Source organism: Uloborus diversus, chromosome 2 (assembly GCF_026930045.1).
Source record: "Uloborus diversus isolate 005 chromosome 2, Udiv.v.3.1, whole genome shotgun sequence".
Classification (NCBI taxonomy): domain Eukaryota; kingdom Metazoa; phylum Arthropoda; class Arachnida; order Araneae; family Uloboridae; genus Uloborus; species Uloborus diversus.
Genome location: NC_072732.1, coordinates 98499535 through 98525703, shown reverse-complemented (window position 1 = coordinate 98525703; position 26169 = coordinate 98499535). Strand labels below are relative to the sequence as shown.

Here is a 26169-nt window from a genome sequence, read left to right as displayed (position 1 = left end):
AAAAAAAAGCAACTGATAGCTAATCTGAAATAGAAATATAAAAATATGTAATCTGCTTGAAAAAAGTAAAGGCAATTTTTTCATCTTTAACGTTTTGACCAGAAAAATTCCATACTTTCCTCATGAATGAAAAATTTTCCCGACATTTCCATTTGTTCTAAGTGTCTAAAAAATTTCTCCGACTTTTCCAGGTTATTCAGATTTTCCAACTGGATAGACAGCCTGCTGTATTTTTGAAACAAACAATGTATATACAGCTGAATCAACCAAGGATTTCAGAAATATATAATGTGACCACCAAATCATTGATGTTTATCTGTTTGATCTTTTTGTTCTTCATATTCTAGGCTCAGCCTCCTTCCTTAACTCTGTGATTGGGAAGGTAAGAATAACTCATTTTGATTTTCTGAATAAATCTGCCAGAGGCAAACTTCAGAAAAGCTAAAACTATTGTGGTTAAAATACACAACAATCAACAATTTCCTACGTCTACTACATATTCTTAATACTCCTTTGATGGTTGATGAATAGGACAGTTGGCTTTAAAATGTTTTATTTTACAGGTAGTAAATTTTTTGATATTAAAACATACTACAAAACATGACAATGTATTATCAACAAAACAAAATTTTAAAAACCAAACAATTTACTTGTAAGGCATCTCAAAAAAAAAAAAAAAAAAAAAAAAACACTTTTTTCTAACAACTTGGAAATGTCAGGGAAATTTTTCACAAAAGCAAAGCATTACTGAACCTTTATACTAACCAATTCTAGCGATGATGTCTCCAAGTGAATAGGAAGTGAGGAATAAGAATGAACATCGATTTTCAATATGAATGGTTCTTCCGCTCGCAAAACATGTTGCTCTTCAAACTAAACATTACAAAAATGTCAAATAAGATACTGATGAATATGGTGAAAACCACTACAATAAAAAAAGATGACAAACATTTTCACTTTGTAAAATTGCTTTCAAAGTACAAAACTCGAGAAGTACATAGATGGATTTCCTATAAAACTAACTAGAAGACAGCCTCAGGATACATTTTTTAGATTATGAAATGTAAGTGAGCACAAATACAGTGTACAACAACATCTGAGTAATGATCCGAGCTTCGAATAGGCCAGAATCTCTTTTAATGACACCCAGTTTCTGAGTTTGAACGGGTCATTTCCAGCAGGGGGACTATAAGGGCATTTTTGGGCATAAATAGGGGGTTTGAGGCCAATTTTTCACAATACAGTTCCCCAAAAAACGCAGCTTTAGACTATCTTTGGTGACTTAAGGGGGGCGGGGAATCAAGACCCCTTCTGGATCCTAGACCGAATTTTTCACCTTTTTTTTTCTTCAAGGTTTCTAAAATGCAACAATGACATGAAAATACTTATTTTATAAGATACTCTTAAATCTGCATGTAGTACATGCAAACGTCTGAACATCAACATATGTCTCTGTTTTTCGATGAGGTTTTTGCAAATTTCTGATTTTCTCTAACATTGGAACAAAAATTTTGGAATGCTTTTTTTTTTTGAATGAAAAGAATGATATGTTCTATTCTGCACCCTTGACAGTTTGTATATAAAATTTCTTGATCGGTTGAGTAGTTAAGGCGTAAAAGAATTACAAACAAACAAATTCACTTTTGCATTAATAATATTAGTAAAGATAAGCATGCTTGTATAAAGTATCTATGGAATAACAAAACTGATATATGAGCAAAGGAATATTTACATTTAATGTTAGGTCTACCTTTAGGACAGACAATGATTAGGATAAATACCTCCCCCTCCACACACAATATGAACAGTGAAATTATTTTATAATTGTTGAAATAGTTATTTTTAGTAATGAAATATAGTTCCCCAAAAACGCAGCTTTAGACTATCTTTGGTGACTTAAGGGGGGCGGGGAATCAAGACCCCTTCTGGATCCTAGACCGAATTTTGCACCTTTTTTTTCAAGGTTTCTAAAATGCAACAATGACATGAAAATACTTATTTTATAAGATATTCTTAAATCTGCATGTAGTACATGCAAACGTCTGAACATCAACATATGTCTCTGTTTTTTGATGAGGTATTTGCAAATTTCTGATTTTCTCCAACATTGGAACAAAAATTTTGGAATGATTGGGGAACAATGATTAGGATAAATACCTCCCCCTCCACAAACAATATGAACAGTGAAATTATTTTATAGTTGTTGAAATAGTTATTTTTAGTAATGAAATAAAAAAGATGGCTGTTGTAGCTTCAAGCAGACCCCGAAGTGGTTTTTTGAGGGGAAAAAGTAGGAAATAAGGAATCAAAAATTAAAAAAGTAGGAAAAGTAGGAAAAAAATCGCTTAAAAAAGTAGGAAAAAATAGGAAGAGATAGGACTACACGCACGTCAAGACGACTGACAATCATTAGTATGGAAAATAAACTAGTGGAAACAAAGATAGTAATTACAAAAATATGAAAATAAAATCTAAACAAAGAAACACCTTTCACCAATACAGTAATAAAATTTTTAAGTGTGAAAGAATAAAATGCAATATAGCGATCGCAAAAAAATAAATAAGTAAATAAATAATAATAATAAAACTTCTATTTTGGTTCAATAAAACCATTTTTGTTTCAGATTTGTTTTGTCAAAAACGAAAACATTCCTTCAAGAGCATCCATTTATCATTTAAAAATATTATCACTTTCAGCTCCTGTTATCATAAACTATGATACAAAAGCAAAGCAAATATTAAATTAGTTTTAGTCAAAAATAATCAGCAGTTGACATGCATTCTTGCATAATCAGAGGCAAATGTTTGAATTTGAAAAAAAAAAAAAAAAGGAAAACGACTGAAAATACAGAACTAAAATAAATGTGTTCTTAAATATGGGGCATAAAATTTATAACAAAATAATTAAACTAAATAAATAACGAAATAAGTCAACTAAAGAGTTTGTACTATGTTATGTATTTTTAGCATTCAACATACATTTTTGTTTCAGGCACGTCATTTATGGGGGTCAATTTCTCCCCTCCCTGGCTTTGGAAAATTAATGCTTAGCTATACATGTTTGTGCGGTTTTTTTTGTTTGCAGATAAAATTTGCATTCAGTATACATCCTTCGCTAGCCACCTCCGGAGGGGGGGGGGGGGTTCGGGGGAGGGAATCAAAGTGATGAGTCAGTTCTAATTTTAATCAAGCAATAAAAACGAATAATGTTTTAATGCTTTGATGATTTTTACCTCCTTCTTGTTCCAAAATTTTTTGGCACGAAAATAAAAGGAAACATCCATGCATGGTAAACATAACATTTTTATCAAAGACAAAGATCAGTTACTAATGTTTCTATGTACATAAAAGGGAAGGCAAATAGTTTATCTCAATCCTCACCATACAACAAAAATATTCATTCGGAAATTGTTCACGAAATTGAGAGTGAGGGGGGGGGAGCACTTGGCATCAAATGCCTGCATATATCTCTTTCTCCCCCTCCCTTTGATCAGGCGCAATAAGTACAATAACTTACAGTACATACGCCGCATCGGTATAATTGCCGCACCCCGAAAAGAGTTAAGAGTCTGTCAAAAAAATTTTAAATGCTCAAAAATGTCGCATTGCCAGAAACACAGCACATAAAAATGATGAGAAACTCCTCGATATTGATGATATATCAGAGTAGAAAATACCCATTAAAAAGAAAAAAAATACGTATTAATTTGTAACTCTATCCCCCAACTTTTAAAAATGAGAAGAAATAAAAACAAAATATTGCATTTAAATTGATTTCCGATTTTTTTCTCCAAAAATTGGGAACGTTTTGCCCATCCAGGTTTTGCCGCTTTATTTATTTATTTATTTTTTTTTTTTGCAAATACTCTTTGCAAGGAAAGAAAATGAAATTTTATAAATTTTATAATCATGTTTACGATTTAGAATGAACAATAATCATATTTATGTACGAAAAAAGTTTCCGCGATTATTTTTGAAGTGGTCCGTTTTTGCGAATTTCTGTTAGATGTCGCTTTTATGTTGTACTAACATCAATAAAATATATACAGTATACAAGTTTTTCAGTTTTTGTTTCCTTATGTCCTTTTAAGGTTTTGCATTGCCTTTCTGTTTAAATAGAGCTCCATTTCACTTGTAATCATACAAAAAATTGGCGAATAGGAAATTCGGTTTTTCCCGCATTTTTTGAACAGTCGGCCGTTTACTTTAATTAAAGCTTCTAATTGATGAGTAAATAATATATAATTGCATCAGAATGTGCCAGTATCTATTTTTTTTTTAGTTTCGTTAATACAGTAGGACTGAAGTCAGGGCGATAAAAAGAAAAGTCGATCATAAACGCAGCAACGGCAAAAAAAAGTCACTTACGAAAATTTAACTTTTAAACACACAAACGCCGCGGCGTTCCTTCCAAAAATTACTATAGTCTAGTCATTCAATGAAAAGCTAAGGATCCGATTGTTCCTTTTACTTTTCAAAATCAAAACATGCAGAAAATTATCGGCGCGGCATTGTAAAAATAAGAATCAATGCACAATTAGAAGTGCTAAGAAAGAAAAAGTAGGAAAAAAAAAGGAAAAAGTAGGAAAATAAGGAGAGAGCTCTAAAAAGTAGGAAAAAGTAGGAAAAATAGGAACTCTTCGAGGAAAAATAGGAACTCTTCGGGGTCTGTTCAAGGTTAAAAACCTTCCAATATTTTCACAAAACTTGGTTAAAAATTAGTTTGAAACTTGGTGAAGTGCACCTTTTGCTTACTTACTTTCATATTTAAGGTTTTGATCACAAATTCAAAAGGTTCAATTGAAAAAACTTCTAAGTCTTGACTCCTTTTGCAAGAACAGCTTAATAGTTGGTCATCTATTTCGACATTAATATCATATGAAACCTACATAATTAAAAAGATAAGCATCAAACAATTATGATAAATGTCATAGCAGAGGAAATATGCACACAAAGAAGAAAGGCATACCTCAAAAACTATCTTTTGAGTAGCAACAGCAGAAGCTTTCATATAAATGTGTTTTTGAACCTAGAAAAATTATATAGATTAATTTTTGAAATATTACATTATGCAAAATTAGTCAAAAAGTGCTGAACAATTAAGACCAGTTAATTTGTTAACTCTTTTAGTGTAAGAAATGAAGATTGTAGTATACATTAACAGCTGTGAAAACTATTAATACAAATAATACTTTAAGTTTAATAGCTGAAGTTTAAAAAATGTAATTCAGCTGTAAGAAATCAACATACTTTTCCTCCAGATGTTATTTCTCCAAGAGATACATTATTCAAATATTGGACAGCTGGTTTCACATTCACCATCGTTTCTGACAGATGAGCTGAATAATAAAGTAATTAAGTTTAAACAATCCTGACTTACAGTCGTTCCACAATCAACAAATATAAAATTTTCTTCTAATAAGCAACCCCTGGTACATGTGTCAAGTATGACTTGTCAAAGGCAGAAAATATAAATAATATCAGCGTTTAAAACAAGTAAATTTCCATTTCATCTTCCTAACAATTCTTTTTGATTGGAAAGTGGCTCCTTTTATATTTCAGCTATTTTTTCAATGTTTTGTGTAATTTACTAAGGTTATTCCAGATTTTCCCAAACTTTGGTCCACAGACCCTAGGAGGTCCACAAGTCCACGCCAGGGGGTCCGCAGTGCTATCAAGCTGAAACGTTAATACAATTGAGATTGAAGGACGACTAACAATATTTTAATTCAAAAAGGATGTACATTTATGAGGAATAAAAAAGTTCTTCATGCTGGATGCGGCAGCCCCCCCCCCCCTCCGTAGAAGTAAACAAGTAAACACATTACAGATACACATTAATTCATTCTGTGTACATGACGAAGTTCAAATCACTGTTACTAAACTATATTAAGTAATGCAAACACTGAGGCACATTTTTTCAGCTGGGATATTATACTTTAAAAAAACTGTTGTTACAAAATTTTCAAGACTAAAATTAATAGTTAACATTCAAAAATTCAAGCAAAGGCTGACATAGATAAAATGCTATAGTTTGAAGTCTATTTGAATCATTATGGAGTACCACTGTTTTACAAATTTGTTGCATAATATGCTTACGTTTCTTTAGAAAATCATTTGAAGTGAAAGTAAACGTTTGACGCTTGTGATTTTCATACAGACACCAAAATTTAGGCAGGAATCAGGGGCATGCACAAAGGGGGGAAAGGGCTATCTATTAGCCCGGCATGTGTCTGAAGGGGGCCCAATATTTTTAAAATCAGGGGTGAAATATAGAAGTAAACAATATGGGGCTCAGAAAAGTCATTTGTGACGGGCCCCAAAATTTCAGTTTACGCCCCATCAAGAGGTTTTTTCTGCATTAAACGGTAAGCATACTTTTTTAGCATTATAATTACATTTAAGGCATTGTTAATGCATTGATTGTGATGAATGAAACTGCTTAGTTTCCGGGGACTGGCGACCGATAGCGAGTAGAGAGAGGTGAAGTAAGACAAAACAACGTTAGAAGAAGCACAAATTTGCAAATTACAGCAGACACGTGTTTCGGCGTTACAGGGAACGCCTTTTTCAATGCAAAAAATAATGAGCTTATGGATGAAAAGACATCCGACAAAAGCCAAGAGCAGATAAGCATGCAGCTTAAAAGATAAAAACAGCGGATTAGCCAAACACCAATGACAAAGTTATAAACCGATCAGGAACCAATAGGAATGCAAGCAAAGGCCAAGAGCTTTCTCTTAGGTACGAACCCAGAAAGAAAGAATTCAATTGGACAAAGATTAAGCCGAAGCTTAAACAAAAAGAAAAGAAATTGTCAGTAACCGTGAACCGCAAGAAAGGAATAGCAGAATTGAAAACCATGAAATAAAATAAACAGAAACAAAAAATATTCGAAAAAAGGAAAAATAAAGATAAGTAGAAGAAAATTGAGGGGGGAGGGGATGTCAATCAAGACAAAAAGTTAAAAATAAACAAAGGAAGATAGATAAAAATGAATGGGAAAAAAAGGGGGGGGGGAATGGGGAAAGGACAGCATTAAAGATATGGGAGCCAAATGTTGGAAAAATATGGAACCGCACTAAGATCGTTAACCAAGTTAGAACTGTTCCTCAAACTATGAAAGGATTCCCAAAAGTCAAGATCTGATGAATTGGGGCATTTTTGGATAATCTGATAAGAGTTAAAATCAAAAGAGTGATTCGAATCCCAACAATGTTGAGCAATACTAGACTTATTTAATTGTTGTTTTTTCACATAATTTTGATGCTCTTTCAAGCGAATTTTTAAAGCACGCCGGGTCTGTCCAATATAGGCAAGTTTACAACTACAATTAATTCTATAAATTCCACAACAATTAAGAGGGTGAATAGGATCTTTAAGAGAAGAGAAAGAAAGTTTATTAATAGGAGAGAACACCACCTGGAATTGGAAACGTTTTAGAATCTTAGCAACCTGATAGCTTACAGATGGAAAGAATGGCAAAACAACCAAATTCTTTCTGATGAAGGTTCGGTTAAGAACATTAGTTTGGGATTTATTTGAAAGTTTTTATAAATGGAATCAATCAAAGTTGGTGGATAGTCTCTATCAAGAGAGAGGTGGTTCCCTATAATTGAGGCAAACTTAAGCAGGCAGCATTGTGAAGGCTACGCAGATCCTAATCACAGCATTACGACCTTACAGCATGAATAAAACTTTTATCTCTTCTTGATGATTACAATGCTGCCAGGGTAAGTTTATCCTAACCAGTGGTTGAAAGTAGCGCACTACAAGTAGCAACGCTACTGTTGTAGGGACATTTTTAAGTAGTTTGTAGTGTAGCGCACTACTTTTTTTTAAATTAACAAAAAAATTGAACCGCCGAAAAAACTGAAAAGCAAAAAATAATAAACCATTTTAATTAAACCTTAATAACTAAGTTCTTAAACTGATGTAAGTATACCTAAGTATATATTTTTGTAATAATTTAGAGTTTTTAATTAACCTTAATAACTCAGTTCTTAAATTAATGTAAGTATACCTAAGTAGTTTTGAGTCGGTGCCAAACAAGCAAATTAATTATTTTTGTAAAGCGTGAGGCGCAGCGGTAGCGTATGGCGACACGCCCCTTCGCCGGAAAATGCCGAGCGTTCACGAAGTTAAACCCGAACGTCGTCGAGTGGTCTCGAAGAAGCACGTGTCGAGTATTTGGCTGCTACTGAGCTTTTGCCTCATATACAACAGTCAAAATGTTTATATCATTGTTCATCATACTGAAGAAGGATTTCTCATCCTGTTAAAAGCTCAAATAAATGGTTTTGTGGGTCATAGTATTATTCAGCGTAAGTATGGCATAACAACTGTAGCCGTTAAGTGCATACATGATCCTGAAGATTTTTCTCACTGGTTGTTTGCCTCTCTCGTGCGAGGTCCCAAAGGTTTCAAAGCTCCAACGAGAGGTACTTTTTGTTGCATACGATCTACTAGTATTCATGATTTAATGATGGCGTGTGGAGGGAGCATTTTTTGAAACATTTATGTTTATTGCCGGACATTTCACATTACATTGCTAATTTTATTTGGTTATTTCTTTAAATTTAGGTAATTTAGGGATCTTTGTTTATTTATTGTTTGGCACCGACTCAAAACTACTTAGGTATACTTACATTAATTTAAGAACTGAGTTATTAAGGTTAATTAAAAACTCTAAATTATTACAAAAATATATACTTAGGTATACTTACATCAGTTTAAGAACTTAGTTATTAAGGTTTAATTAAAATGGTTTATTATTTTTTGCTTTTCAGTTTTTTCGGCGGTTCAATTTTTTTGTTAAAAAGTTTTTATTTTATAATTTTTTGTGGCCATAAGCTACTAATGTGGCTATAATCTGTATGCTTATATTTTTGATTACTTTTAAAATAGCTACCTACCTTACTTGAGCTATTAATATATATATATATATATATATATAATCGTATTTTAACAATTATCTGTTGTGTTACATAAATAATTTTAAAAAAGCATTCTTTATATACTAACATGGGTAGACCTACAAAAAATGCTGCTCGGATGAGGAAAAGATGTTTAGAAGAATCTATTAATGAGAAAGAAAAAAGGTTGGAAGCAAACAGAAAGAGAATTACATTAACACGTTCACAGGAGAGTTTAGGTCAGTGCGAGGAAAGACTGTCGAGAATGAGAAGCTACAATAACGATAGGTTATTGCACGAAGGTGATAAGCAGCGCGCTCGTCGTTTAGATATGATAAGAGAGCGACTTTCAAATGAGAGTGAAGAGCAACGCGCTCATCGTTTAGATCTGATAAGAGAGCGAGTTTCAAATGAAATTGAGGACGAACGTATGCTGCGTTTGGATGCTGCTCGTAACCGTTCAGCAATGGTGGTACTTCACGAATCTTCCGAGGAGAGAACTAATCGTCTGAACGCCATGCGACAAGCAGCTCGCGAGCGAAGAAACCAGTGTAACGCAGAAAAGTATGTCACGAAAAAATAGTATGTCACCATCACTAAACTTCGCCATATTTTTTCATACAAATCCTGAATATAAAAAATGTTTGACGACTGGCACTGAAAACTAACCCTAATCACAAGTACCAGAGATTGAGAGGTCTACACTGCCGTGTGCAGGTAAAGGGCTATAACTGCAATTTTATCTTTTTTTTTTTTTTTTTTTTGCATTTTGTCATCATTGTTTGTACGTTAGCTTTGTTGTACAAACTAACTTATTTGGTTTCCGCTAAAAAAATATAATTCCAACATTTCCCAGTTGATAGTACTGAATCCAGCGCACAATTCTTCAAATATCTCGAAAACTCATTTCTGCAGATACTGTCGTTTACCTGCTCAAGACAGTACACACGAGAGACATACAAGTCTGCATCTCATTCATCGTGAGTTTTTTTTTTTTTTTTTGTTATACCCAATTCAGCATCAAAAAATCTTAGAGTGAACTACTAATCGCTCCCCTTTCCCCACCCTTAGGGTAGGATTTTTTCCCTCAAATTTATATAGGAACGACTTCATGCTATACCCTTTCCAATAAAAAAAAGAATATTCTAAATCAGACTATTCTGTAAAAAGTTATGTGTGGTCATATATAAAAAAATCTGTGAGTGAACAACAAATCTCCCCCTTTTCCCACCCTTAGGGTAGGAATTTTTTCTCCAAATTTATATGAGACCAACTTCAGGGTATAACCTTTCCAATAAAAAAAGAATTATCAAAATCGGACTATTTTGTAAAAAGTTATGTGTGGTCATACATTCGAAATCTGTGAGTGAGCAACAAATCTCCCCCTTTTCCCACCCTTAGGGTAGGAATTTTTTCTCCAAATTTATATGAGACCAACTTCAGGGTATACCCTTTCCAATAAAAAAAGAATTATCAAAATCGGACTATTTTGTAAAAAGTTATGTGCGGTCATACATTCCAAATCTGTGAGTGAGCAACAAATCTCCCCCTTTTCCCACCCTTAGGGTAGGAATTTTTTCTCCAAATTTATATGAGACCAACTTCAGGGTATAACCTTTCCAATAAAAAAAGAATTATCAAAATCGGACTATTTTGTAAAAAGTTATGTGTGGTCATACATTCCAAATCTGTGAGTGAGCAACAAATCTCCCCCTTTTCCCACCTTTAGGGTAGGAATTTTTTCTCCAAATTTATATGAGACCAACTTCAGGGTATAACCTTTCCAATAAAAAAAGAATTATCAAAATCGGACTATTTTGTAAAAAGCTATGTGTGGTCATACATTAAAAATCTGTGAGTGAACAACAAATCAACCCCCTTTTCCCACCCTTAGGATAGGAATTTTTTTTCAAAATTTTTATGGGACCACCTTCGGGGTATACCCTTTCCAATAAAAAAAGAATTATCAAAATCAGAATGTTCTGTAAAAAGTTATGCGTGGTCATACATTAAAAAAAAAAATATATACGTGTCGAATTGAGAACCTCCTCCGTTTTTTCGTCGGTTAAAAAGTAGATCGGTTTCTATGAAAATATCCTGCAAAATCATGGGGAAAATATCTGACTCCCCCCCCCCCTGTTTTCATATGGGCGCCCATGTTGCGTTTGTGTTTTCAGGCAACTGAAAATGTCCCATTAAATGAACATTTTAGATGTCAATGAGATCATTGTACCAATATCCACCTAATACGGAAGCTACTGTAAATGTTATGGAAGAGGATGATATTGAACTGTCTTGGCCGATTAACAACAAATATTAAAGTGTGATAGAAATGTATGATCACTGAAATTTTTTCCGTTTCTTGCAAATTTGCTTGAGTAAAAAGCTTACAGTATCAATGTCATCTGCATATACGGTCGAATCTCAACCTACAATGAGGGGTGCGTTCCAAGACTCATCACGTAGGTTGAAATTTTGCATTGTGGAAAAGGGTATCTATACAATTTTTATGAATATGCAAATCATTTTTAAAGCTTGACATTTGAAAAGCTTCCCTCAAATTGTTTTAACCCATTTCTTAACTTCCTATTACTGAATAATAGGAAGCAATATTATTATTAATTTTAAAAATAGAGAACTGAAATTTTACTGAATATTTTAAAAAGCTGTGCTAACGAATAAAAATACTGTTAGGATTAACAAAAGCAGCAAGAGATAGTGGCATAAAATGAAACATTAGGGTATGTATAGCATGTAGCAATAAAAAAAAATGCATTACTACAATAGTACTGTACACTAGATACTGTACAGTATATTTGACACACTTCTTAGTTGTTCAAGCATATCAAAAATCATTACATTTCTTCAGTTGTCAGAGACTTTCTATTTTTCCTTCAATTTTCAAACTTTAGGATAAACAGCCACTTATGTAAAATTATGTTTCATCAACTTCATATTTAGAATGAAAAAGCATCGGAGTGGGGATTTGTAAATTAACAAAGCGATGTTTGGTCTAGCACGATTGGGGAACTTTCGCTTTCAGTCATGCTAAAGGGAAAGCTCATTTACGAAGTTATTATTTAGTAGCCAGTAAAGAAGGTGATACTTAAGCCCCGCGATTCCCATCCGAAAATTTTCATGTTACAGGGTGAGGAATTCGCGTTAGCTCCATAGTTCATTACTCGAGAAAAGCTCGCTATACAGACGTTTCGTGGATATTGAATCGCGCTATTACGCGAGTCCACTGTAGTTTAAAATTGCTCACTGAAGTAAAGTAAGCATTCTTAGTTATGTTTCAAATATTTATTAATATTTGAAACATAAATACTAGTACCGTTTGGGATATTTTCCCATACCTTGTTTACTGATTGAGTGTTGATATATTGACATGATAAAAGTCAATTTTTAAATATTGTTAATTTTTGAGGTTATTTGGTGAAATTAAAAAAATGCTTTTCTTTCATTTTATGAGTGGCATAAGAAAGGAGGTAGTGTTCTGGTCCGGACCTCTAGCTTGAAGCTCAAAATCAATAAATTAATTCCAGGAAAAAAAAAAAGATCCTATAAAATTAACTGATGTAATGAAAAATAAAGTTTTTCTCTTTTCTTTAAAAGATGTTTTTTTATTACCCAAATCAATTTTATGTATATGCATGTATATATAAAATTTAAAACAAATTATGAATGCATCTATTTACATTTTCAAGTTGCCAAGTTGCACTTCTTGAATGAAATATTCACTGTCAAGAAAATATTAATGATTTTTACGAATTTTTGCTGCAAGAAAGGATTTAAAAATTGAAGGAATTCAACCTAAAAATTTTAAAAACATTTGGAATGACAAATTGGCTCAGCAAATGAAGGAAAGAATAAATAATGTTAGGTTATATTTCATGTTCAAATGATTCAATTTAATAATCTTAATCATTTTTCGAATTTTTTGGTTCAATCCTCTAACGGTGTATAAGTGTATGCTTTTTATTTATTTTTATTTTTTTTTAAAGTAGGTAAACAGTAGCGAAGTAGCAACTACTTTTCAAAAGTAGTTTTTTGCTACATTTTGAAAAAAGTAGTTGTAGTTAACTACATTTGTAATAAAGTAGTTGTAGTTCCCTACCAAAAAAAATGTAGTTTTTCCGTCCACTGGTCCTAACCATAGTTAATGATTAAAATCCAGGTACGCGATAAAAATACAACTCATATGAAAAATTAACACACTTAAACTAGGGTAAGTGTTTTGTTCACTAACTTCAAAAGTTCATTTTTTAGTAAACTTGTTGCAGAAATTTGGTTATTCCTAATTGAAGTTCAAATAGAATTTTTCTTCCATCTCAAAATAATAATGTAAGAAACATAAACCAGACAAGAGCTCTGAAAAATATACAGAACAATGAATAAATAAATGTAAAGGTAAAAAAAAGAACTGAAAAATATATTAGAAAAATAGATTAAACTGCATCAAATCCTTTTTTTTTTGCACGCATCAAGTTGGAGGGGGGGGGGGGGTCAAGTTCGCAATTTTTTCGGAGGGGCCCGTGGAGATCTGAACTTTGGGAACCACTGAACTATTCTATGATAAATTGATAAATATTAATTCTCCTGTAGATAAATTAAAATCTCAGAGTTTATCAGGAACTAGCAGTACCTGCAAGGCAATGCTCATGCTAAGAATTTAAAGGAAGTCCCTTGATCTTTCACTCCTATCTCCCCTCCCCCCCCCCATCTAATGTAAAATAATCATTTTCTTAAACTAAAATGCATACACACCCTTTAAAAAACTTAAAAAAATTCTTTGCAATTTAAAATAATTTGCCATAACATTAAATTCAAAACATCAACAGTTGCTTTAAAAAACATGAAATAATCTACCAACTCGCTTGTTAATCACCTAACTTGTCAAGCGACTTGGTAGCGATTGGTTTCTGAAAAGCATGCATTGTACATGTTGCGCTACAAAGTAATGATAATAATTATTCGTCTATAATTTTCTATCTTTTTTATATTTTCTCAGGTTATATAAAAAAGAATGAAATATTTTTAAATTTTTATATCTGTTCTAGCCAGTGAAAATGACTTTAATATGAGGGGGGATGAGCGTGGGAATTCCCATCTCCTCTTATTTGACAACTCATGTGAATCTTTAGCTCAAGAAACCAATTAAAAACAGGCCAAAAAAAGTCCAAGGGCACCCACATGGAAATTTTTAAGGGGGGGGGCTCAGTTATTTTCCCCATGGAAAATGATTTCAGAACAGATTAGAGCTATTAAAGTTTGACATTTTTAATAACTTAATCAGTAATAGCTGGAGAAGAAATGTTTACATTTTTGCAAAGAAAAAAGTACTAAAAGCAAGGAAGTTGAAATTTCTAAGGGGGGGGGGACTCTCACTTGCACCCCTATATGGGCGCCCATGGGTGCAGCCCTTGGGCAAAGAAAAGTTAGGCACAACTGATCTAGAACAAAAGGGAAATCTCGCTCCCCCGTCCCCAATAGGAAACATAATTTGATTCAAATACACAATGTAATTTATATAAAATGATCATTCTACACCCCCAAGAAGAAAAAAAAAGAACTTAAAGTATGCATTGCAAAACCAATAAAATGAGATTCTTTTTTTGCGATGAAATCAGCAGTTTAAAATAACTTACTTGTTTCATGTATAAATTGTTCTTGACCTTCTTTTAAAGACACAGAAAGCTTAACATTTTCGATTTTGCTGATTTCATCATTTACAATACTAACATAAAAGTCATAAAACTCATTGATGAGAACTGGAGGTTGATGTTCTACATCTATAGTTATTTGAGCATTTCTTGGCAGAATCCTATTAAAATAATAAGCTTTAAATAATGACATAGTAGAAACTAAGCATGCTAATGAATTTTTAAGAAATAGAAATATACGTAAACACTTTTATTATGACAGCAGTATTTTAAATGTTTTTAATGTTTTGGATTCAGATTTACTTCAGAGCCATTAATATTTGTTTTTTGAATGTAGGTTAATTTCCAAGAAGGATTATATAAACATATGCATTAATACAAATGTTTAAAAAACTTAATCAAACTACACAATATATTTTAACTAAAATTGGTACAAACCTAACCTGGCAGTGTCTTAATATTGAGATTAGGATGCTGCCAGGTTAGGTTTCCTTCAACTATAGATTAATACTTTCATTATACATTTAGAGAGAAAAGATTGCCTTGTAACATTTTATAATTTAACATGAAGGTAAATATTGCACTAAGGTTATTGCAGCATTTTATTACAGTAAATGCAACAAGCATTGCATTAGTTAAAATGTGAAATATATACACATGTTTGCAACAGCATCACAAGAGGGGAGGGGCGGTCTGCAATAGGTAAATTCCCTAATGGATTTCCTTAATGGATGGTCTATGTTCATTTCATGCAATAAAATTTCTATCTTCAAGTTTATGTATGGAGAAGATTACAATTTTTTGAGATGAAGGAAAAATAATACTATTTGAATGTTGCCACAAAAATCTTTCACAAAAACAATGAGTTTAGAAAATGCACAGAAGGGGTTCTGAAGTTTTTTCGAAGAGGGTGCCATAGTCAGGTTTCCTCCAAAAATGTGATGAACATTTTGAAGGGACAGGGATATGCCCGAAAAAGAAACCAACAGGGGGGTCCCCTTGCACGACAAGATGATCTACAGGACTTGATTTTCAGAAAATGATAATTTACATTGCATTCTCTTAAAAGGAAAGTTGGAGTAGTTCACTTGCTGTGAATACAATTTTAGCCGAGTTTATTCTATTTTTGTTAGGCTATTCCAAACTTCCCTTTTTTGTGCATCAAATGCAATTTCCCCCCCAAAGGTTGGTGTTTATTGAATTGTTTTGATTCATGCTGTAGTCTGTAAAGAGAAAATCATCTTCAATATTACATCACACATGAGAAAAATGGAAATAGTTATACCTAAATGTAAAATTAAAAGCATTAGTTTAGCAAACAATGTGTTTCAAACCAGAGTGAAAAGTAAGAGCAGAAAACATATCATTTTACAAAATGATTTCAAATACAGTAGACCCTCATTTTACGCGGATTTATTTTATGCAGTTTTTGATTATATGTGGTTTAAGATTTGACACCTTTATTTTATTTTACGTGGATGCGGCAAGGCAAACAGATAAAATTTTCCCATATTTCAAAATTCAAACTCCTAAAGTTTACAGATTACACGTAATAAACATCATTTTGGCGTGCTAATAATCAAGCTTGGGCTACTGGAGACATTTTACGTAATTGGTTCCAAAGCTCTTTCCAGAAGTAAAGTTATTATACTCACACAGTTCAGAACTCACCGGAGGAAGAGCTTTTAGGAGTGACAAATGCGGCCAAAACCAACGAGGATACCGACATTGTTAACACACAACCAAAAATGTTCAAACTGAACATTTTGAGCCATTCCTAGAGAATAGAAATGATCTTTCTGATTTGTTAGTGAAGGAAGATTCTATCATGGAAATGACGCAAGTAGTCATGGATGCGTTAATGCTCTGCAAATAATTACATAGAAAAATTCTTAAAGACTGCCAAAGGAATATCATTGCCAGCTCCTCTTTATAAACAGAACACAAAATTAATTTATGCTTTCTTTATGCATGTTGTGCATAAAAATAGATATAAGTAGAGACGTACCGAGTAGCACTTTGGCCGAGTAGCCGAGTACCGAGTACTCGGCCTTTCACTACTCGGCCGAGTACCGAGTTACCGAGTACTCGGCCTTTCAATACTCAGCCGAGTTACCAAGTACCAATTATGTTTTAAGAAGAACCACCGACACACATGTGATGAACTTTGAACTTATTGGAACAGTAGTATAGACCTCCTTGTCCATATAATAGTTTTTAAAACTAAATTCCTGCTGAAATTCAATTGCGCATTCTATAAACAATTGTTTGTGTCAAAAATTTTACAAAAAAATTATTTTTAAAATTAAAAATAAATAAATAAAAGGTATGATTTATCAAGTTGGAATTAAAACAAATTACAGTAAAGTCCCTCTAATGCGGACACTAACAGGACTTTTTTTTTGTCCGCAATAGAGAGGTGTTCGCAGGATAGGGGTTTAATAATGTTATTTGCATTGGAACTGGGGAATAAAAAATTGTCCGCAGAGGGGTGTCCGTTAGGAGGGGTTTCAATGTATACCAATCAATTATAGTTTTAGCCCACCAAACATAATTTTTTTAATGCAACAAATGTGCAGGAACACTGCAGACACGTGTTTCGCCCCCCCCCCCCCATTACAAGGAACATCTTTTTCAGCGCATAACATGTGAGCTAAAGAATGTACAGACATTCGACAAAAAAATCTGACTGTTGTCGGATGCCTTTAAATCCACGAGCTACCATTTTGTGAATCAAAAAAGAATTCCTTGTAACGCCAAAACACGTGTCTGCAGTGTTCCTGCACTGTACTTTTAACGTTGTTATATTTCCTTTTATTTTTTAAGCAAAGGTATTTTTATATTTTTTATAACTAATTTTTGTTTGTAGCGAAAATCCATTTTTAATATAAAAACTCCATATTTTCTATACTTACCTTGTTTGCATAATTTTTAATAAATAAGTTTTATTAACTTTAGGGACATTAAAATAAAGATTTATTCTATTGAAGCATTACAAACTTCATTATTCTCAAAATTTAAATTTGACTTATAAATTTTAATTGTAAATGATTGCAGAATATAATGCTTGCTCTTTTTTTTTTTATAAATTTTAGTACTGCTTTGGACAATATTCAATTTTTTGCAACTACTCGGTGTTGGCCGAGTATCTGATCAGAATTTGGCCGAGTACCGAGTACTCGGCAAATTGGCCGAGTAGGCCGAGTACCGAGTACTCGGTACGTCTCTAGATATAAGTACACATTAAACTTGATATACATTTAGTCATCACTAGAATGAAGTAGTTTTTTTATCTACGAAACCTAAACCCTATTTTAACACTACTATTAAGTCTCAATTTACGCAGCATTTCCATGGAACGTAACCCCCACGTAAAACGAGGGTCTACTGTAGTAACAGCCACATGTCAAAACAAATAAAACTTTTTTAATAGGACTTACTTAGCAAATGACTGAGGAATTATATTCTGGAATGTAGGGTCATCACTGAAAGAACCAGCTTTTATTGCGTGTGTATTAGGTAGAATATTTAATATTTCAGGCTGATATGGTGGAGTTGTCCAATGAAGAATAGAGCACACAAAATTATCGGTACCCATTTGCAAAGCAATAGATGTTACCTAAAAATTTGTTCTACATTAATTAGCAATAATTTAGCTTGGGAAAAAAAACTGTAATTATGCTCTGATCTGGATTAAAAAATGAATGATAACAATGCTTAATTAAATAACAGTAATTATATTCAATACAACAAAACTTTACACTCACTAATAAACACAAAATTGTAAATGCGTATACATTTCATTCTGATTTTTTTCTTTTTTTAATGGCTTTTTCAACGTCCTAGTAACCAAAAGTAAATCACTTTTTAACCCAAGCGAACACAAGGAGACACAAGTGGATTTACTTTAAGAAATATGCTGGATACAGAGGAATTAAACTAAACAAAGCCAAGGTTATGGAAACTCTGGACGACTGAAATGAAAAAAGGGCTGAAGAGTCAAGAAGGGACAAGTGTTTTTCTTGTTTTAAGAAAAATGAGACTGCTGAGAAAAGATATTCTCTTATGCTACAATCCAAATTCAAAATAATAGAATACTTCCCACTTTTTGGACAAAAGTTTATTCTTACCAAATATAAGTGCAAATTAGGCATTTTAAATGAAGGTGCCATATTTCTTAGACCTTAAAGTGTGCATTCCATTTCAAATATACTCAATTAAAAATAATCTTAAACAGAATAATCCAAAAGTTTATAGCGATGAAAGTTTACATTGAGTCAAAAAATTAGAATATTCAAACTAAAGGGGGAGGGGGGAGAAACAGCTTCATGAGAAACAATATCAATACCTGAATGTGTCATTTTTTGCTGGATTCAATGCTTTAATCAGGGGTAGAAGTAACCGACTTGTCACATATAGGACATTTTCCACAAAAATATAGGACAAATATAGGACACATTATATGAATAATTTTGCTATGAAAAAAGAAATAATACATATCATATATTATTTAGTTATTTTTATCAACGCTTTTGTTTAAAAAAAAAAAAAATTATAACTTGCATTTGAAATGACTTTCCTGTATTTGAAACAATATTTTTTGAAAAAACAGTGTACTTTATAGACTAAAAAACTAAACAAAATTTGAACAAAGATAATTTTTATTTTTTCTTTCCAACTCATGACCCAAGTACTAATTCCACTGTTCTTTGATTTTATATCTGAACTGAACCCTTTACCTTATAGTCCAGTCAATAGATACATTTTACCTTACAAAAAATGGGGTCAAAGATTTTTTTTGTTTAATTTGTACATAGTGATGCCGACATGGGAAAACCAAGTTATCCAACACGAAAGATCCTGGGAGAACTTTTGGGGGCCGAAAAACATCAAATATTTATGACTTTTTTTGTTTTTTCCAAAATATCTCCGAAATAGTTCAACTTAGGAAAAAATATCAAATACAAAGTTTAAAGAACATTAAATTTCCTACAACTTTCGTATTTACAACTTTTTTGTAGCACAAATAACAAACTTGCTATAGCTCTTTGAAAATAGGCAGTTTTCCTCCACTCCGCAAAAAAAAAAAGCATTCACACCGAAAACAAGGCGTCACAATTATTAGAACTCAAATAGAAACTTTAGTTTCAGAGAGTTTATCAACAGTTTGAGTTTCCTGCTCCTTCCCCACTGCTCACGGACTAACATTTCCGGTCTGACAGGGGTAGTCTTCAGCAGACTCCAATAACAGATGATACATTGCAGTTTGTAACTGGAGTCACATTATATACATTCATTTGAGGCATATAATTCGTACATTCTAGTCTAATTATTACAAACAAAGATGCGATCTTTAAATATTAATGTGAAAGAATGAATATTAGGCAGTTAATAAGCAAACAATCAACACAATCATGCATCCTATGTTGATACAACATTAATAATAATAAAGCCTCCCCCCACTGTTCATGAACTAATATTTCGGATCTGATAGAGGTAGTCTTCATCAGACTCCAATATTATTTGATTTATATTTCAGTTTGTAATTTAATTACATATTCTACACATTCATTTAAAGCATATAATTCGTACCATCTTTTCTAACTATTACAAGCAAAAATGCAATAGTTGAATATAAATGTGAATTAATAAATATTAGGGTGCTAATAAGCAAACAATAGACACAATAATGCACAAATGAAGGTACAACAGTAATGCGTAATGAACACTGAAAATATTCTGCAGAAACTGACTTTTTAAGGCATGAAAAACCCAAAAGAATTACCTTTCAAAATGAAAATCCAACTGTAGAAGTTTAATACATACATCTAAATTACAGGGAGATTCATTCAACCTTAAAGCAAATAGAGAAAAGACAACAAAATACGTAATTTATCTTCTTCGAAGCCGTTTTAAAGACCCAGGTTCTCCTTGTTCAGAATCTGTAGGGGGTAGAAAGAATCTGTGGTCCTTGAATTGTTCATCTCCTTGTTGCTGGGATTCCAAAAGCTCCTGGAACAAATCATCTTCTGAAGTCTCATCCAAAGATGAAATTTGTGCAACATTTTCACAATTTATGCCACTGCAGTGTTTGCACATGGTGGAGCATTTCAAATCCATCTTGCAACAAGAACAGGCTCTAGTACAATTTTTCTTGCAGGTACAATAAGATACAATCTTCAAAAGAGTCTGAGGAGCTGAATCGCTTTTCAAGTCAACAGGCAATAGACCTTGCATTATGTGTTCCCAACCCCATTTCCCTAGATCAATTATGTTGCTCAACCAACTTAGAATTTGCTGGTTGCACCAATATGAATGATAACGTCCAGCATTTTTTTTTTTTTTTTTTGCACGCTGGAGGTAGCCCTGCAAGATATATTTTGGCTCTGTATACTGGTTTTATAAAAAGATTAAATCGCTGCAAAGTATCCAAAGATAGGTTTAAATACCTCACGTCACCTGTGTATAATATTTTAAAAATATTTTCTCCAGCTGCAGTTACGGCATCATGCTGACTGATTGGATCCATAAATACTTCAATAGCTTCCGAAACTTCAGGAATTTTTTTGACTATGTTGCACAACTTAACCTTTGCCTTGGCCCAAGATTGCCGATGTCGTATCACACCCACTAAACGCATAGATAAAACGAATATTGCTGGGGTCAAACTTTAAGGATTTAGTGGAAAAAAAAAAAAACGAATCACAAGTATTCCCTCTTCTAGGTTTGAAAAAGAACAAGTTGATGAAAGGTTGTCCTAGAACCCCTCTACCTGCTGAAAGGTCGTCATCAGCCCCAACAGATCCATATCCTTGCCCGCTATAACAATCTTTTCAATTTCCTTCACCTTTGAAAGAACAGTAAATCGGCATCTTCTTGAGCCTGCCTGGAAGACGATTTTTGTTGTTATAATTTGCCAGAAATCTTTCTTGAGGAATTTAGCTTACCAAGTTAGGTTAAACCATTACTTCAAGGGAAGAGATTGATTGCTCATTGATATAGCATTTGTGACAGGCAGTATGAATTGTCACTTCTTTTAAGTCCTTCAAAAATCACTGATGATCCTCATTTTGACATTTTGCACTGCATCTCTGAAGATTTTCTATTCCCTTCTCCTTCAATCCTTATTTTGCCTTCATTCAAACTGATTTTGCAAATAAAAAAAACATCTTGGTCAGGCATAATCATTTCTACAAAAAATTGTAATACAGAACACACAGATTGATAAAACATACTCTTGTTCGAACTCTGAAATGACCAATATGCGTAGCTATTGAGTTGATACATAGCATTTGGAGGAAAAAAAAAGGATAGAATGGGGGTGTTTTGTTTATGTTAAAGGGAACAGAGGCTGATTTACCCTCAGCTGCGAAAGACAAATCATTTCCAAGGTCAGGCAGCCGGCATTTCTCCTTTTTCCTCCGTTATCCCATGCGCCTTTACGCACTTTGCTGAGGGGTTCAGAAAAAGTGACTTTCAAGAAGTTGTAACTCGCTTGCTTTCCATGCTACAAAAATGTTGTAATGACAAAATTTGAATAAAATTAAATCTTCTTCAACATTTATATTCGAAGTTTTTCTCTAATTTTAACCATTTTTAAGATATTTTGGAAATACCACAAAAAGTCACAAATTTTTAGGGTTTTTCGGCCCCTAAAACTTCTCCCGAGGTCTTTCGTGTTGGATAACTTGGTTTTTTCATATTGGCACTAGTATATACAAATTTAAAAAAAAAATCTTTGACCCCATTTTTTGTAAGGTAAGCCCATTTTTTTCTACCTATTGACTGGACTATTAGTATTAAGAACAAAACACAGCTTAAGAAGTATCCTTCCGACGTTTTCTTTATGCTAGAATGTTTTAGTATGCAGCCTCATTTGCGAAAATCCACTCTTGCTTATGGGCACTGAACAGTTGCAAAAATGGCAAAAATCGGTAAAATCATCTTTTCCTTTACTGCACCATGCATCAAAATTTGTACAATTAATGTCCTCCTGGTTCAACCACTCCACACGAAATTTTGTAAAGCGAATCGATTTCGCCATTATAATTTCACTTATTACAAAAAACTACGTCTTAACATCATAAGGAACTAACCCATTCCATGATCCGAAAATTTCACAAAAAGAAAAGAAAAAGAATATTAGAACATTCTGATCAGAAAATGCACTGAATACAAAATATACTAACGAAAACGAAAACCATGATGGAAAGCAAAACAAACGGCTGTTGTCCCCCCCCCCCCCCACACAAACGCAAAATTCTAAAACCAACTTCAGATTTATTGTCGAAACTCCACCCACTATAGAGTGACGTCACATTGCAGTAGCCAATGAGAGAAGATGCCTGTCGCAGGATTTAGTCAGTTGAGTTTTTTAATTTGAAATTCGTTTGGGCACGTACTTTCAGCAAAAAATCCGATGTCAAAGTTTATTTATTGTTCCTTTTAAAAGATATATAGGGTAAAAAACGGAAATATAGGAAATATAGGACATTTTTGAAAAATATAGGACAATTCTGATGCTTTTTTTGAAAATATAGGATATATAGGACTACTTCAACCCCTGTTTAATCCTTTCACACACGGATTCTACCACCTGTTTACATTAATCGTTTCTGACAGTTTCCATACCCTCTTCAATGCGGCAACGAGCTCAATTTTGTTCGCGGGCACCAGGTCTTGAACTGCTTTTTTTAGATTTGACAGTTCCACAAATTCTTGATCGTATTGATATTGGTAGATTTTCTTGACCAGTTTAATACCCAAAATCCTCTTTGTGTTTAAAACCTCTGAGTTGATTTACAGATGTGACACAGAGTAGAAACTTGCTGAAAGATAAAAGTATCACTAAATATGTAACTACTCTGCCTCAGATGAAGCATCATGCAGTATTATTGATAAACAGCGGAAAGTCATGCATTGTTTCATTTTATACAATATACATACCTTCCCAATTCCAGCAGCCATCATGCACCCACAAACCAAGAAGGATGTGTCAAAGTGGAGAGAACGTCTCACACAAGATTTCTTATATTGTTTTCTTTTTAAACGTCAAACCTGAACAACTTTTTTTGCTCACAAATATTTCAAATTAAGATTCATCACTGAATATAATCTTTTTCCAACCTTGTTGCCCCTGTTTGAGCTTCTCTTTGCTCCAGGAGAGTCGTGCACGTTTCTGTTTCATGTTTATCTTTGGTCTTACTTCGTAGATCCTCAATTAAAATTGCAGTTTATGCAACCGTGCAACTGTAGTTGGCGTGGATAAGATAACTATACATTCTGTCCAACACTTATGGACATAAGAAGCAATTTTCGACAATTATTTAGGACAAATTACTTTCATTTGGGCTCATCTCTTCCAGGTGTTACAATTTTTCTACTTAGTTTACTTCGGTTACTTTTTAGTTGGTTAGTCCTTATATATTCCTTTAAAATCTTACATACCATAGATTATAAAAGGTTCATTTGAATTGAGTTGGATAGTTTTTTTCCTAACTTTAAGAAATGATACAATATGTAACTTTGCTTTTTTCCTATTTATCACCTTGACTACCCATTTTGAGCAGTAAAAGGCTTTTAAAAGAGCGTAAAATTATCCGAGCTCCAAAAGCTCCATACTTGTGACAAACTATAGGGTAACAGGTATGCAAATATTTTTGCTACTTTTTAAAATTCACATTGAATGAATCGATTATCCTAATTTTTGACCCATATAAAAAATCTATTTTTCCAATGCGTTAATGATCCATAAATTAATAAAATAATATCTGAAAAGTTGTTTAAATTGATTTATCCATTCATTAATAATGAGTTTTAGTCTTTTTAATTTGCATGCGTTCATTTTTTCCGACTCAGGGACAAGTATTGTTTGAACAGTTCTGATATTCTATTATTTTGAATTTGGGTAGTATAACCTACTGCTAATCTTAAACCAATTTCAGTCAAAAGAAGAAGAAAAATCTACTAATGAATTGTACTTGATAGAAAATACAGTGAAACCTCTGAGCAGCCACCCCTCTGTTCCCTAAAATTTTGGGCATTCAGAGGGGATGTCCGCTTTAAGGGTTTTCGTTACAGTGGCAATATAATTTCCGTAATACATAATATAAACAATTCTAACATATAAAATAAAGTTTGAGATTTTTATAGTACTTTTGTAATTTATTATTTACATATTTCAAAGGAAAAGTAAAATTTGTGAATTATGTTTTTACTCTTCTCTGTAACAATTGTTTTCAAATTTGTTTTTCAGTTCAAAATGTAAATCTCTAACGAATTTATTTGTGATTGCATCCGAATTTCGGATGACTATCTATTATTCTCAGAACCCCAAAATCACTTCAGTTGAAAATTTAGCTTGCTGATGATAACAAAACGTATTAAAAAATTGATAGTCAAAGGCCGAATTAGTGCCTTAAAGGCACAAAACATTAAAAAGTTAATAATGCAGACAGCGATCTTAATAGTGAAACCTCACTGAGCGGCCACCCCTCTGTTCCATAAAATTTTGGCTGCTCAGAGAAGGTGGCCATTTCAAAGGGTTTTCGTTACGGTTGCAATATAATTTCAATAACACATAACGTAAGCAAGTCTAACATGATTATACGCTTTTCATGTCGCAAAAAATAAGGGGAAAGCTGTTTTTTTGCAGGATGTTAGTGCTTAAAGTATACACTAAAAAAACATAAAGTCCGACCCTCAACCCTTTTGCTTCCTCCCCCACCCCTTCCGAAACATTGCAAGAACAGCACTATGATTATATGCTTTTCGAGCCGCAAAAAATAAAGGGAAAGCTGCTTTTTTTGCAGGATGTTAGTACTTAAACTATACACTAAAATATCAAAGTCTCGACACCCCCTCTTGCTTCCCCCTCCCTCCAACCCTTCCGAAACATTGCAAGAGCAGTACTATGATTATACGCGTACAACTCAAAAACTAATGATGTAACCGGGGAGTTCCTTTTTTTATTTCATTCCTAGCAATATTATAAGCCAGGGGCGCCCAACCTACCGCACGCGGGACACATCCAGCCGGCGAAGCTGATCCGTGTGGCCCGTTGTTTTAAAATGTTACAACTCGAAGAGTGCGATTAATGACAATGTTACAAATTATGAGCCAAAAATTTAGAAATAGGTTTATGAAAAACAAGTTGAATTTAACAAAATAAGCATCAAGTAATGATAACAACAATTATTGATTTGCAATTTTTTTTCCTTTTCCATATTTTCCCATTTCAATTAGAAAAGGGTAAAATATTTTGAAATTTTATATGTGCTCTAGCCCGCGGGAACGATTTTACTTGTATCTGCGGGCCTCGGGAAGAAAATGTTTGGGACCACTCTTACAAATTACATTACATACAGTTTTTATGTAGATAGCTCAGTTTCACCATTTTAATAACTTAATCATATACAGACATTTATCTGTATACGTCTTGAAAGAAATACTCATATCTCCGTGGGTATAGGACATACTTTCACAAAAATATAAAAATTCATTTTAGATAGGTTTTTAACTTATTTCTCAAATTTATTTCTTATTCCGAGCTATTTACAATGAAAAATAATCAAAAACCATTTTTTGCTTCC

At 33.0% G+C, this 26169-nt stretch overlaps 1 protein-coding gene across 2 annotated transcripts in view; it reads right to left on the bottom strand.

Annotated features, from left to right (window-relative positions):
- Positions 1-26169, bottom strand: part of LOC129235297 (trafficking protein particle complex subunit 11-like) — a 121265-nt gene that overhangs the window by 20963 nt on the left and 74133 nt on the right. For both annotated transcript variants that reach the window (XM_054869026.1, XM_054869025.1), the window contains exons 21-26: positions 18019-18197; positions 14564-14739; positions 5251-5339; positions 4970-5029; positions 4760-4885; positions 766-873 (exon numbers count right to left, since the gene is read on the bottom strand). In XM_054869026.1, the coding sequence (XP_054725001.1) occupies positions 766-873; positions 4760-4885; positions 4970-5029; positions 5251-5339; positions 14564-14739; positions 18019-18197 (738 nt within the window). The remainder of the gene's footprint in view (positions 1-765; positions 874-4759; positions 4886-4969; positions 5030-5250; positions 5340-14563; positions 14740-18018; positions 18198-26169) is intronic.